The 14,296-nt window shown below is 45.1% G+C and overlaps 1 protein-coding gene across 1 annotated transcript; it reads left to right on the top strand.

Annotated features, from left to right (window-relative positions):
• The first annotated feature begins 8,927 nt into the window (after window positions 1-8,927).
• LOC120928501 (odorant receptor 131-2-like) lies at window positions 8,928-9,846 on the top strand. Its single transcript, XM_040339596.1, has one exon. It carries the CDS (start codon window positions 8,929-8,931, stop codon window positions 9,844-9,846), a length of 918 nt encoding a protein of 305 aa, XP_040195530.1. The 5' UTR covers window position 8,928.
• Window positions 9,847-14,296: the final 4,450 nt, after the last annotated feature.

A 14,296-nucleotide genomic window follows, 5' to 3' on the forward strand; every position in this document is an offset into this window, starting at 1 on the left:
GTTTTTTTTAAATCGAAGCAGTACTTACCGTTTTAGAGATAGATCTTCTCCGCCGCTTCCGGGTATGGGCTGCGGGACTGGGCATTCCTATTTGATTGACAGGCTTCCGACGGTCGCATACATCGCGTCACGAGTAGCCGAAAGAAGCCGAACGTCGGTGTGGCTCTATACGGCGCCTGCGCACCGACGTTCGGCTACTTTCGGAAAATCGTGACGCGCTGTATGCGACCGTCGGAAGCCTGTCAATCAAATAGGAACGCCCAGTCCCGCAGCCCATACCCGGAAGCGGCGGAGAAGATCTATCTCTAAAACGGTAAGTACGGCTTAGATTTAAAAAAAAAACACCCGATTCCCCTTCACAAAACGAGCCTCAATCTAATGTTAAAAATTTAGTTTTTGGGTGAACCTCCACTTTAACAGCAGTCAGGGTTATATAGTCACACTGTAATGTAGACAGCTGGATGGGCCAGGTAGGGTTAAGTCACTAGTTACTGAGCTTCCCGATGCAGCTGGAGGTTCAACTTGTCTGAACACCTCAGTTAGTTCAGTCATTCCCCAAACCAGGGTTGCCAACCATCAGTAAATTTACGGACAGTTTGTAAAAATCTGTGCAACAGTTTGTGCATCCTACAGGCTCCTGCACAAAGGTACATTTCCACACTGGGTTCCTGCACAGGTCTGGAAGAAATGCACTAAACACACAACGATTGAACCAGGGTTGCCAACCGTCAGTAAATTTACAGACAGCTTGTAAAAAATCTGTGCAACAGTTTGTGCATCCTACAGGCTCTTGCACAAAGGTAAATTTCCACACTGGATTCCTGCACAGATCTAGAAGAAATGTACAAAGCACACCAATATTGAACCAGGGTTGCCAACCATCAGTAAATTTACTGAAAGTTTGTAAAAATCTGTGATTTTTACAACTGTCTGTAAATATCAAGGGCTGATAATTTGTAATGCTGTGTTGACTTTTTAAGTGTAAACTAGGCAAGGTACTTGTTATGGGCATTGCCAATGTTTCCATATTGTGTTTACGCTCTTTAAAACTCAGAAGATGTAAAAGTTGGTTCAGACCTGGGGATCATCTTAAAGGATCCTGCACAAAGGTAAAGTTCCACACTGGGGGCCAGATTCACGTAGAAGTGCGGCGGCGTAACGCGCCGCAAGTTTTCATCGCAAGTGCCTGATTCACAAAGCACTTGCAATGAAAACCTACGCCGGCGGCCTCCGCGTAATTCAAAGGGGCGTGTGCCATTTAAATTAGGCATGCTCCCGCGCCAGACCTACTGCGCATGCTCCCTTTTGAATTTTCCGCCGTGCTTTGCGCGAAGTGACGTCATTTTTTCGAACGGCGACGTGCGTAGCGTACTTCCGTATTCCCGGACGTCTTATGCAAGAAGGAAACATTTTTACATTTCGACGTGGGAACGACGGCCATACTTTATACAGCAAAAAAGGGAAGAGATCGCGCTAAATAAATGATGAGTGAACATAAATAGTGACAAAAGTTCAAATAAGTGGTCAGTCCCGCCACAAAGGCAAATTAGATCAGCAATCTCCCAGGTGATGAACTCAATCCACAAAAGAAAAGTGCTTGACAGAAAAGATCCTCCACCAACGATATAAAAGCCTCTTACCAAATGGAATTGATCTCCAGATTATAAGAGATCAGATGGCGCATGATAAGAGACATAGATGGATAATATCCCACAAACAGCAACAGCGATGGAATCTTGGTAACTGTGTCTTTACAAGTATATGCTCTCGATATGTCATCCGGGGGTACTCACATAGCGTAAAACTGTCTTGTTTAATGGTAGAAAAAAGCGAAAATGCACTTACATAGCACAGCAGGTAAGAAGCATGTAAAGGTAAGCCGGGCAGCTCGATACACAGCCCGTATCCGGGTAGAAGATGTGCGGTGACGTCAGAACGCCGCCTCCCTACGTTTCGTCACGACAGGACTTGGTCTGTGTAAAGTTAGGGCACCAAAAACGACGACTAACTTTGCGACGGGAAACTAGAGTAGCAGCGACGTAGCGAACGTGAAAAACCACTGTGGATCGCCGTAACTCCTAATTTGCATACCCGACGCTGGTTTACGACGCAAACTCCCCCCAGCGGCGGCCGCGGTATTGCATCCTAAGATCCGACAGTGTAAAACAATTACACCTGTCGGATCTAAGGGCTATCTATGTGTAACTGATTCTATGAATCAGTCGCATAGATACTCTGAGAGATACGACTGAGTATCTGAGATACTCCGTCGTATCTCTTTTGTGAATCTGGGCCTGGGTTCCTGCACAGGCCTGGAAGAGATACACAAAGCATACCAAGACTGAAGAAGAATACACATGATGAATGGGTTTTGACAACATTTGCTTGTCTTGGAGTTCATCTTTAATCTGTTTTCAACCTTAGAGAGAGAGTGAGCCATTTATTTATCTGTTCCAAGCAGTGTGGAGCTGTGCAGACAGCCTGTTTTTTTCAATGGAGATGGAGTGGGTGTGCAGATTCACCCTCACCATTGAGTTTGATAGGGATGGGTGTACGGACCTGGAAGCACACTGTCTGTGTCCAGGTTCATGCACCCGTCCCTGCATACCTGTCAAAATTGGTCCTTACACCTGCTTCATCATTATTGACAAACAAACAGGTGCACGCTGCTCTCAACAGATAAGCAAATGGTGAATAATCAGAACAACTCTGAACTAAATTAATCTGTGAAAAAGTGCAAAAAATATGCCAAAAAAAACCATGCAAATTAAACACTATATTAAAAAAAAACATAAACATTGTGCAACAAAGCAATAGCGCAAATCAAGCAATAAATAAAAAAAAATGTGCAAATAAATTCAATTAATATCAATAATCAAAGAAGTGAGAAGCACTGTGAGCTCATCCTCTCAGTCTCCTGCAAACAGAGTGTGTCAGCTTGTATTTAACCACTTAAGACCCGGACATTTATGCAAGTAAAGGACCTGGCCAGTTTTTGCGATTCGGCACTGCATCGCTTTAACTGACAATTGCGCGGTCGTGCGACGTGGCTCCCAAACAAAATTGGCGTCCTTTTTTTCCCACAAATAGAGCTTTCTTTAGGTGGTATTTGATCACCTCTGCAGTTTTTTTTTGCGCTATAAACAAAAATTGAGCGACAATTTTGAAAAAAAAAACAATATTTTTTACTTTTTGCTATAATAAATACCCCCAAAGAAGATATAAATAAGCGTTTAATGATTGGTTTGCGCAAAATTTATAGCGTTTACAAAATAGGGGATAGATTTATGAAATTTTTATTAATATTTTTTTTTTTACTACTAATGGCGGCGATCAGCATTTTTTTTTTTCATCACTTTGGCCAATTATGACACATTTTTGGGACCATTGGACTTTAAAGTAAAGGGGAGTTTGATTAGGATCCTGTAAGAGGAACTCTGTTGTGGATCCTGATGAAATGGGAATTCTGATGGGGACCTTGATGTAAGAGGGAACTTTGATGGGGACTCTTAAGTAAGAGGCAACTCTGATGCGGATCCAGATGTAACAGGGAACTCTGATGGGGACCCTGGTTTAAGAAGGACTCTAAATTGGGAGCCAGACGTAAGAGGAAACTCTGACGAGGACCCTGATGTAAAGGGTACTCTGATGGGGATCCTGATGTAAAGGGTACTCTGATGGGGATCCTGAGGTCAGAAGGAACTCTGATGGGGATCCTGAGATCAAAGGAAACTCTGATGGGGACCCTGAGATCAAAAGAAAATCTGATGGGGACCCTGATGTAAAAAGGACTCTGATGAGGTCCTGATGTCAGAAGAAACTCTGATGGGGACCCTAATGTAAAAAGGACTCCGATGGGGATCCTGATGTCAAAAGGAACTCTGATGGGGATCCTGATGTTAGAAGGAACTCTGATGGGGATCCTGATGTTAGAAGGAACTCTGATGGGGCTCCTGAGGTCAGAAGGAACTCTGATGGGGATCCTGAGGTCAGAGGGAACTCTGACGGGGACCCTGATGTAAAAAAGGACTCTGGTGGGGATCCTGATGTAAGAAGAACTCTAAATGGGGACCCTGATGTAAAAAAGGACTCTGGTGGGGATCCCGATGTAAGGGGAACTCTGTTGGGGATCCTGATGTAAAAAGGAACTCTGTTGGGGATCCCGAGGTAAGAAGGAAGTCTGATGGAGACCCTGATCTAAGAAGGACTATGATGGGGATACTAATGTAAGGGTAACTCTGATGGGGATCTTGATGCTAAAGGGGTACTCATTCACTTAAAAAGGGGAATTTTTTTTTGGCCCTTGAATATTTGTCAAATATGTGATGAAAAGTTTGGAGACCTCTGAACTAAGGCACTGTGCTACATCTTCCATCTTCACCTTTTCCTCTTTCTGCTTCATCTACAGGATCCCTGTATCAGTGATGTAGCTTTTAATGAAACAACTAACAAAAGATTCATCTTGTGGAGAAAGCCGAATTTTGTGACACAAAACCACCAATGTCAAAGTAAGTTTTGCTTTTCTTTTTGTGCTCCAGTGCAGCTGTACATATTTATATCTGCAACTTTGTTTACTTTGTCTCAGGACAAGTCAGAAGTAAGATAGGCCAAAGATTATGCAATTTTCTTTCTTTCTTACCAACATGGGTGGGAAAAAAAAAAGCTTAATTCTCACATCTACAAAGTCAGTGTTGAGGGGGAAATGCCTCCCTCTGTGCTATGGTGTTCTACCAACAGGGTTCCCTGAGTTGGGATGACAAGAAATCCACTTTAGGACCCCGCTACAGCCTGATGGAGCTGCTGGGACTTGTAGTCCGCCTTTGCCTGGTTTGAAGGCACTAAAGGGGTTAATGCAAATAACCGGCACACATAGTCTACAGCTCGGGTCACTAAGTACATTGGGGTATGAAGATAACGGTACAAAAGTTAATACTTTCTCTTTCTGTTGGGGTACCCCAAGGCTCCATCCTTGGGCCTCTCCTATTCTCACTCTATACCTCTTCCCTGGGCCAGTTGATAACCTCCCATGGCTTCCAATACCACCTCTATGCCGACGACACCCAGATCTATCTCTCCACTCCTCAACTCACCCCCTTGATCTCCTCACGGATCTCAAACTTACTGAATGACATATCGGTATGGATGTCATACCACTTCCTCAAACTCAGTCTTTTTAAAACTGATCTTGTTATATTTCCTCCTTCACAGTCCCTCCCCCCTCCCCCACCCAGTGGCTTCACCATTAATCTAAACAACACAACCATTGGTCCCTCCACACATGCCTGGGTGCTTGGTGTAATCCTTAACTCAGACTTCTCCTTCAGCCCCCATATTCAATCACTGGCTAAATCCTGCCACCTTAACCTCCACAACATCTCCAGAATTAGACCCTTCCTGATTAAAGCGGAGGTTCACCCAAATAACATTTATATAAGACCAAATTCTTTATACTACCAGCATGTACAATTGGCACTTTTTTTTTTTTGTTAGGCTGTACATACCTTATAATCTATATTTGCAATCCGGCTTCCGGGTACTTCTCCTGCGGGAGTAGGCGTTTCCAAGCTGAGCCGCAATGTAATCTGGGCTTGATTGATGTCTATCAGAAAATGTTCCCCCCAGGCTGATAAGGCCCCGCCCTCCGGTATTGCGTAGGCGCGTCACTGAGTTTCCGAAACTAGCCGAACAGGTAAAGCTGCGAGTCGGCTCTATACGGTGCCTGCGCAGTCAGCTCTACACGGCTCCTAGTCGGTGCGCAGGCGCCGTGTAGAGCCGACTCGCCCCTTTACATGTTCGGCTCCTTTTCGGAAACTCCGTGAGCCACCCCCATCAAATCATTCTCTGCAGCTATTACCTTTTGTACCACCACCCCTCCCTTTAGAATGTAAGCTCTATGAGCAGGGCCCTCCTGTACCTTTTGTATTGTACTGTACTGTAATTGTGTTGTTCCCCCCCAAACATTGTAAAGCGTTGCGTAAACTGTTGGCACTATATAAATCGTGTATAATCATAATAATATTATTTAGACATACAACTTGGTCTGGGGTGGATGTGTGAGGAACAGCTGTGTTTTGTGAGTCCTGGAGCCTAAGACCTTGCCATGTGCCAGAGAGAGCCTGTTTGTTGCCTGGAGGCATGAGGAAGTCTCTGCCAGAGAGAGACTATTTGTTGCCTGGAGGCATGAGGGAGTCTCTGCCAGAGGGAGCCTTGTTGCTGCCTGGAGGCATGAGGGAGTCTGAGTTTGTTGCCTGGTGGTACAAGAAAGTCTCTGCCAGAGAGAGCCTGTTTGTTGCCTGGAGGCATGAGGGAGTCTCTGCCAGAGAGAGCCTGTTTGTTGCCTGGAGATACAAGGAAGTCTCTGCCAGAGAGAGCCTGTTTGTTTCCTTGAGGCATGAGGGAGTCTCTGCCAGAGAGAGCCTGTTTGTTGGCTGGAGGTCCACCTCTGACAACTGCAGGGGAGGGGGCACCACATTTGATGAAATTGATGAGTGATTATGTAGCCGTCTTGTCTTAAACAGTGGCTATTAGTAAATTTGACCTTGCTAGGTTGATAACTAACCTGGCTGATTTGTAGTCTGTGTGATTATTTGGGTTTTCTCCTAAGCGTGGTTTAGCTGTGGTTCCACCCTTCTGTCAATAGGTGGCACCGTTGCCTTTGGCATTAGTATGATGAGCTGCAGTGAATGTAACTTATAAATATGCATATTTCAGTAGGATTGTTATGGGCATGGAGCATGCTGGGAGAGAGTATATATTTGGACATATACCCTGGTCTGGGGTGGATGTGTGAGGAACAGCTGTGTTGGGTAAGTCCTGGAGCCTAAGGCCAAGCAATGTGCCAGAGAGAGCCTGTTTGTTGCCTGGAGGCATGAGGGAGTCTGCCGGAGAGAGCCTGTTTGCTGCCTGGAGGAATGAGGGAGTCTCTGCCAGAGAAAGTCTTTTTGCTGCCTGGAGGCATGAGGGAGTCTCTGCCAGAGAGAGCCTTCTTGTTGCTTGGAGACACGAGGGAGTCTCAGCCAAATAGAGCCTGTTTGTTGCCTAGAGGCTTGAGTGAGTCTCTGCCAGAGAGAGCCTGTTTGTTGCCAGGATGTACGAGAAAGTCTCTGCCAGAGAAAGCCTGTTTGTTGCCTGGAGGCATGAGGGAGTCTGCCGGAGAGAGCCTGTTTGCTGCCTGGAGGAATGAGGGAGTCTCTGCCAGAGAAAGTCTATTTGCTGCCTGGAGGCATGAGGGAGTCTCTGCCAGAGAGAGCCTTCTTGTTGCTTGGAGGCACGAGGGAGTCTCAGCCAAATAGAGCCTGTTTGTTGCCTGGAGGCTTGAGTGAGTCTCTGCCAGAGAGAGCCTGTTTGTTGCCAGGATGTACGAGAAAGTCTCTGCCAGAGAAAGCCTGTTTGTTGCCTGGAGGCTTGAGGGAGTCTCTGCCAGAGAGAGCTAGTTTGTTGCCTGGAGGTACGAGAAAATCTCTGCCAGAGAGAGCCTGTTTGTTGCCTGGAGGCACCAGGGAGTCTCTGACAGAGAGAGACTGTTTGTTGCCTGCAGGCATGCTGGAGGCTCTGCCAGAGAGAGCCTGTTTGTTGCCTGCAGGCATGCTGGAGGCTCTGCCAGAGAGAGCCTGTTTGTTGTCTGGAGGCATGAGGATAGAGTTCTGAGATGAAGTACCAGAGGTTACTCTTTCATGAGCGGGGGGACTGAGGAGAGGCTTGGAAATGGTCAAGAGGGAGATTCATCCAAGGAAACCCTGCATGATGTTGTGAGCTTTTGATTGATATTGGAGACAGCTATTGCTACATAGATACAGAACGTAGGGTGCAGGCCTAAGGCCCCTGTTCTGTATTGCTGTCCACCTGGCTGTTTTTTGTCTTTGAAGTCTGTGGGTCCGTTTGTATACTGTCCAAGTGTGTCCTGTGCTTTTACTCTCTCTCCCCTCATTTTTTTTGTTGTCGTTGTGAGCAATCAACTCACTTTTGTTCAACCTAAAATTGACTGGCGCCCATTCTTCCTGCAACTTTCCACACCCACCATTCCTGGGAATCAGCACTCTGTCAGCCCTCCCTGTTCCCGGGGGTCACATTTACATGACCCATTTCCACATATTCTGAAGATCAGCAAATAAGAAACATAAGTACAGGATTATTTAAATTGCATTGAGTTTGTCCTTTAAATATTGGAAAGATACAAAATGTAGTATTTATCACTGTATCTCTACCCCCCGCAAGGGTCACTGTAACTGTCCACAGCTTCTTTCCCTAATCAATGCAGGTAGCTAGCCAGGCACACAGCAGCATCTAATTCACATAGGCTAAATTAACAGTCCATTATTAACTAATAACTTTGGACAGTAGGTAATGAGACACTACAAAATGCTTGGTGCACAAATTGCAGAGGACTCTTCTCTACCTTTAAGCAGCAGCAATACTGTATTCTCCCAAGTCGGGGGCCAGGGGGATTGCTGAATATGTTTTGGAAGAAAATGGGCTGGGATGGTCTAGCTTCTGGCATCTGCAGGACCATTGAGCACTGCACACAGGGAGGAGGTTGGCGCTACTCACAGATCCTCATAATGATCAGACCAGAGATACGATCTCCAACAGAGTAGCCCAGCTTCCATTCCAGGACAGGGGGTCCAAAGGCAAACAGTCCCCCTTCCCTTGATCCATCTCCACAAGGGGAGAAGAGAACAGACTCTCCAGGGTCTCAGCCTATTTAACAGTAACCTAGCCACCACCAGGGCACACCTCCCCAGGGATTGGGTAGGCCCTACTAATATTCGGCCAGGAATTTGAATTTGATGACTGTACTAAACAATTACTGCTTCTGTGCCTACAGCAGAAGCTAACACTAGATGTTCCTAACAGCCTAGCTATGAGGGTGCTACAAATATTTAATATTTTTTTAATATAATTTTTTTCCAGTTTTCAAGTCCTTTGGTCATGACAAACATCTCAGATATCCAGCGAAATATATCCCAAGTAGCCGGCACAAGCAGTGTTGACATTATGAGGTATACCTTACTCGGAATAACGCTAGCAAGTTTTGTATTCTTCTTCTATTTTGTGGCAGTTATGCTAAGTGTCGGCTTCACCAGCACTGTTGCTCGTCAAGAAGTCCGCTACATTTTGTTCACCCACATGCTTGTTAATGACTTGGTCTATCTTCTCCTTACCCTGTTAATGTTCTTAACTAACATTTTTCCCAGCAAGTTTCCTGCATCATTGTGCTACATTATGGTCCTCATGACCTCCACCACTCTGAAGATCACTCCCTACAACCTGGCCATCATGTCTTTGGAACGCTATATTGCCATATGCTTTCCACTACGACACAAAGAGATCTGCACTTTACATAGAATGGGCATTGCTATTGCAATTATTTGGGCTATTGGATTCTTGCCAAATGTCGCTGATTGCTTTGTTCTCATTATGTCGGTTGAACAAAGATTTTTCTCTCAGGATATTCTTTGCAGTCGGAATGTGTTCATTGTCATATCTGTCCAAAATACCATAAGACTAGCCAGCCATGCTTTAACTTTTTCCTTGGTGGGGCTCATAATCATCTTTACATACATCAAAATCACGCTTGTGGCCTTCAGGGTTGACTCGAATAAGTCGTCTACCTCCAAAGCTAGAAGAACGGTCATGCTCCATGCATTACAGCTCCTGCTATGTATGATGACTTACAGCTACAGCATCATTGACATTCTCCTTAAAGGTTATAATACCTTACTTCCCATCATCAATTTTTTTTTCTTCACATGTTTGCCAAGGTTCCTCGGCCTTTTCATTTATGGGATTAGAGATAAGCTCTTTCGCAAGCAGTTTAAAAAATTTACTTGTTGTAGTCCAAAATAGGATATGAGATTGAAAATGTAAATTGTTTATGAAAAACGGTTTAAAAACATCAGGGCTGTTCTATGGATGTATCCTAAAATAGGCAAATTCGGTTGCTATCTCATTTCCTACATGAGCAAATACTGTAAAAAAAAAGCATACAATGTTAGTAGAAATTGGTCATCTACAGCAATGGTTCTCAACCACAGTCCTCTAGTACCCTCAACAGGCCATGTTTTGGAAATTTCTCTTAGATAAAATAGCTGTCCAAGATACCAAGTCATTGGGCCAGATTCTCAAAGAGATACGACGGTGTATCTCCTGATACACCGTCGTATCTCTGAGTTAGGCCGGTCGTATCTATGCGACTGATTCATAGAATCAGTTACGCATAGATATGCCTAAGATCCGACAGGTGTAACTGTGTTACACCGTCGGATCTTAACTGCAATTTAAAAATGGCCGCTGGGGGCGTTCTCGCTGATTTACGGCGACGATATGTAAATCAGCGAGATATGCCAATTCACGAACGTACGCGGGCCCGACGCAGTCACTTTACGTCGTTTACATAAGCGTTTTCCCGGCGTATACTTACCCCTGCTTCTATGAGGCGCAGCCAATGTTAAGTATAGCCATCGTTCCCGCGTCAATTTTTTTTTTCACGTCGTTTGCGTACGTCGATTCACACAATCGCTCGTCGCAAGTTACGCTCACGCCGAAACCAATGACGTCCTAGCGACGTCATTGGGAGCAATGCACGCCGGGAAAATTCGCGGACGGCGCATGCGCAGTTAAATCGGCGCGGGGACGCGCCTGATTTAAATGCTACACTCCCCCTAACCACGGAATTTGAATTCCGCCGGGGGATTTAAGATACGCCGCCGCAAGTTTGGAGGTAAGTGTTTAGTGAATTACCCACTTGCCACTAAAACTTGCGGCGGCGGATCTTAAATCAGATAGATTACGCGGATCTAAAGATCCGCTGATCTATCTGAATCTGGCCCTCTGACTCTGTTTTAAAGTACCTATGCAAGACAAGGAGAACCTGCAAACATGGCCTGTTGGGGGTACTTGAGGACTGAGGTTGAGAACCACTGATCTACAGTTTGTTTCTTTTTTTTTCAATTATTTTTTCTAAGTTTCAGTCACATGATCCCTACTCAAGCTACTTAGGCTGGCCTCCTGCATACTAAGGCCCAGATTCACAGAGAGCAAGGCGCACATTACGCCGTCGTAGAGAAAACACTGTACACCACACCAACGTAGCGCGGAGAGGCAAGCATTGCATTCAGCAAGCCAGTGCTCCCAACGCTGCACCAGCGTGGTGTGGGGTTTCGAAGGCGCATGCCGGCATAGGTGGAAGTGGGCGTGAACCCATGCAAATGAGGCGTGAATCCATGCAAATGATGGGCCGAGCACCAAACAGGTACGTATCACGAACTGCACATTGCGCCATGACGTGGACGCATGCACAGCACCCCCCTGCGCCTGCTCACAACTACACCGGCACAACTGCCTAAGCTATGCCGGATCACGCGTACGCCGTGAACATAACGTACGCCCAGCCAGACACACGTCCAACGCACAATACGCCGGCTTGTGTTCCCTGGTATAGACCTGTGCATGTCTGTTGCCGGGTTGCACCTCATTTATGGGGAATAACTTTACTCCTGGTGTACAACTTACGCGCATCTCACGTAGCATGCGCCGGGCACACGCACGTTCGTGAATCGGCGTATTTCCCTCATTTGCATGTTTGAATGGCTAATCAATGGGAGCAGCAACATGCGCCCAGCCCATATGTGCGCCCACCCTACGCCGGCGTGTGCAAGCTACGTCGGCGGGGTGTAGCCTGTTTTTAGGCGCATGTTGGTTCGTGGGTCTGCCGCACACATACGACGGTGCACATTGGCACTTACGTCGGCGTAACGTGTTATACGTCAGCGTAAGTGCTTTGTGAATCTGGGCCAATATCTTCACAATTTATTGGAAAACGTAATTGTTGGCAGCACAGGCACATACATTTTTTTTAAGGTATACTTTTCATTGTTTATATACAAACAAACAAATACACAAATGCACATGTAACATTATTGGAGCAAACAGTGCTCAATCATCAATGAGGTACAGTTACATGGTATCCAGTTAGTGAGTCTCATTGTTACATTCCAAGTTCCAGTATGACGACAAAGAGTCAACTTATATTTTTTGAGAACTCAAGGAGCAGGTTATATATAGTTTAAACTGAACTAACCCAGGGATTCCAAATCTTATGAAAAAAATGTGGGCATCCTCTGGCCTCATATGTCAATTTGTATAAAGGTATAGCTTGATTGACTATAGTGAGCCAGAAGGCTATAGTTGGTGGGGATTGAGATTTACAATGCATAATTATCATTTTCTTTGCATAAAACAGGACAATTTGCAGAAATGTTTGCACATTCTTAGATATACCTTCATCATCTATATATCCTAGCAGGCATCTTAAGGGATTACAGATGTTAGGCAACTGAATGAGGGAGCTGATAAGGGGCGTGACCCCCGACCAGAACTTCCTAATCGGCACGCATTAAATAGAAAAATGTGCCATCGGCAATGCCACATCGGGAACATGTTACATATCTTTATTCTATAGAGTAAACAAGGAGTAAAATAGAACGTGTATAATAATTTGGTTTGAATAACTTTATTTCGGGAAGAGATGACAGACGATACCTAAAGGGAAAGCACTTCCTGACACATATCCTCCGTCAAGTTTTGTGTGAGAAGGGTCAGTCAATAAACGTTCGAGTGGGGAGGGTTGAATATCAATGTTTCGAAGGCCAAACTGTGCCGTAGCAGTATGGCGTATCTGCAGATATTGGAAATAGGCCATAGGAGGAAAGCTATAATCCCTGCAAAATTCGAAAAATGTTCACTATAAATGAATGGAAAATCAATCTTACCCCCTGCTTGAACCAGAATTCTACATGTAATGTATACCATAAAGAAGGATATTTACAATATTGCAGTGAGGTTAACCATATCTAACATAGCATGAGTCAATAAAAACAATGGGGCAGATCCACAAAGATCTGCCCCGGCGCATTGTATCCGAGATACGCTACGCCGCCGTACCTTACCTGGCTTTAAATCGAATCCTGGAAGAATTTGCGCCGTAAGTTACGGCGGCGTAGTGTATCTCTGGCGGCGGAATTCAAATCGGCGATTAGGGGGCGTGTTTCATTTAAATGAAGCACGTCCCCGCGCCGAATGAACTGCACATGCACCGTCCCGAAATTTCCCGCCGTGCATTGCGCTAAATGACGTCGCTAGGATGTAATTTTTTTTAACATAGACGTGAATTAAGTCCATCCTGATTCACGGACGACTTACACAAAAAAAAAAAAAATTCAAATTAAACGTGGGAACGACGGCCATACTTAACATGGCAAATCTAACTATACGCCGCAAAACACCAGCTTTAACTATATGCCGGAAAAAACCGACTAGAGACGAACGTAAAAGAATGTGACGGCCACACGTACGTTCGTGGATCGTCGGAAATAGCTAATTTGCATACCCGACGCGGAAAATTACGCAAACTCCACCCAGCGGACGCCGAAGTATTGCATCTACGATCCAAAGGCGTACGAAGCCGTACGCCTGTCGGATCTAACCCAGATGCCGTCGTATCTTGGTTTGAGGATTCAAACTAAAGATACGACGCGGGTAATTTGAAAGTACGCCGGCGTATCAGTAGATACGCCGGCGTACTCGCTCTGTGGATCTGCCCCAATATATAGATGCAAAGGAATAGTATTTCTCTTACATCTGTAGACTGGATACCATGGCGATCGATCCGGCCAAAAAACATTCACAAAAAAGGAAAAAAGGGGGAACATGTCCCAAAAACAAGGGAAACAGGTAAAACATACCTAACCCTCCTGGCCCCCAACTCCAAACACTTGGGGGCTTTGTTCCCAAAAACAAAACCATAAAGCATGAGGGACATGGTGTAGTCCCGCAACCAACAAACCGTGGCGGGTGGCGATAGAGTTCTCAATAACTGGGCTCTGTCATGGGTTTTGGCGAAGATAATAATAAGATATTTTAATATTTTCCGACAAAAATATGAAAGATCCATTAGGCCTAAAATTTGAGATGAAACACTGAAATGAGAAGTGTTAAGAAGCTAAGCCATATTTGCCCAGCATCCAGGACACTAACAATTGACTTAGCAATATATAACTTTTACAAGCTTGGGTGAAAGTCTGAACAATGGAAACTTTCATCACAGAACAAAAATAAGTGTTGTCCTAACTTTGTTGAATAAACAAGAAGAGGTGTACTATCACCGCTGGTTAGTCATCCTGCCATCGGGAAAGTTTTCACAGATACCTAACTGGGCTATTATCACACTGAAGTAAAATAACTCCCATTGTTTTAGAGAATAAGGTTGCCCTAAGGAAAACAGGCAGTATTGTCTCAG

The sequence above is a fragment of the Rana temporaria genome, chromosome 2, assembly GCF_905171775.1.
Source record: "Rana temporaria chromosome 2, aRanTem1.1, whole genome shotgun sequence".
NCBI classification, from domain to species: domain Eukaryota; kingdom Metazoa; phylum Chordata; class Amphibia; order Anura; family Ranidae; genus Rana; species Rana temporaria.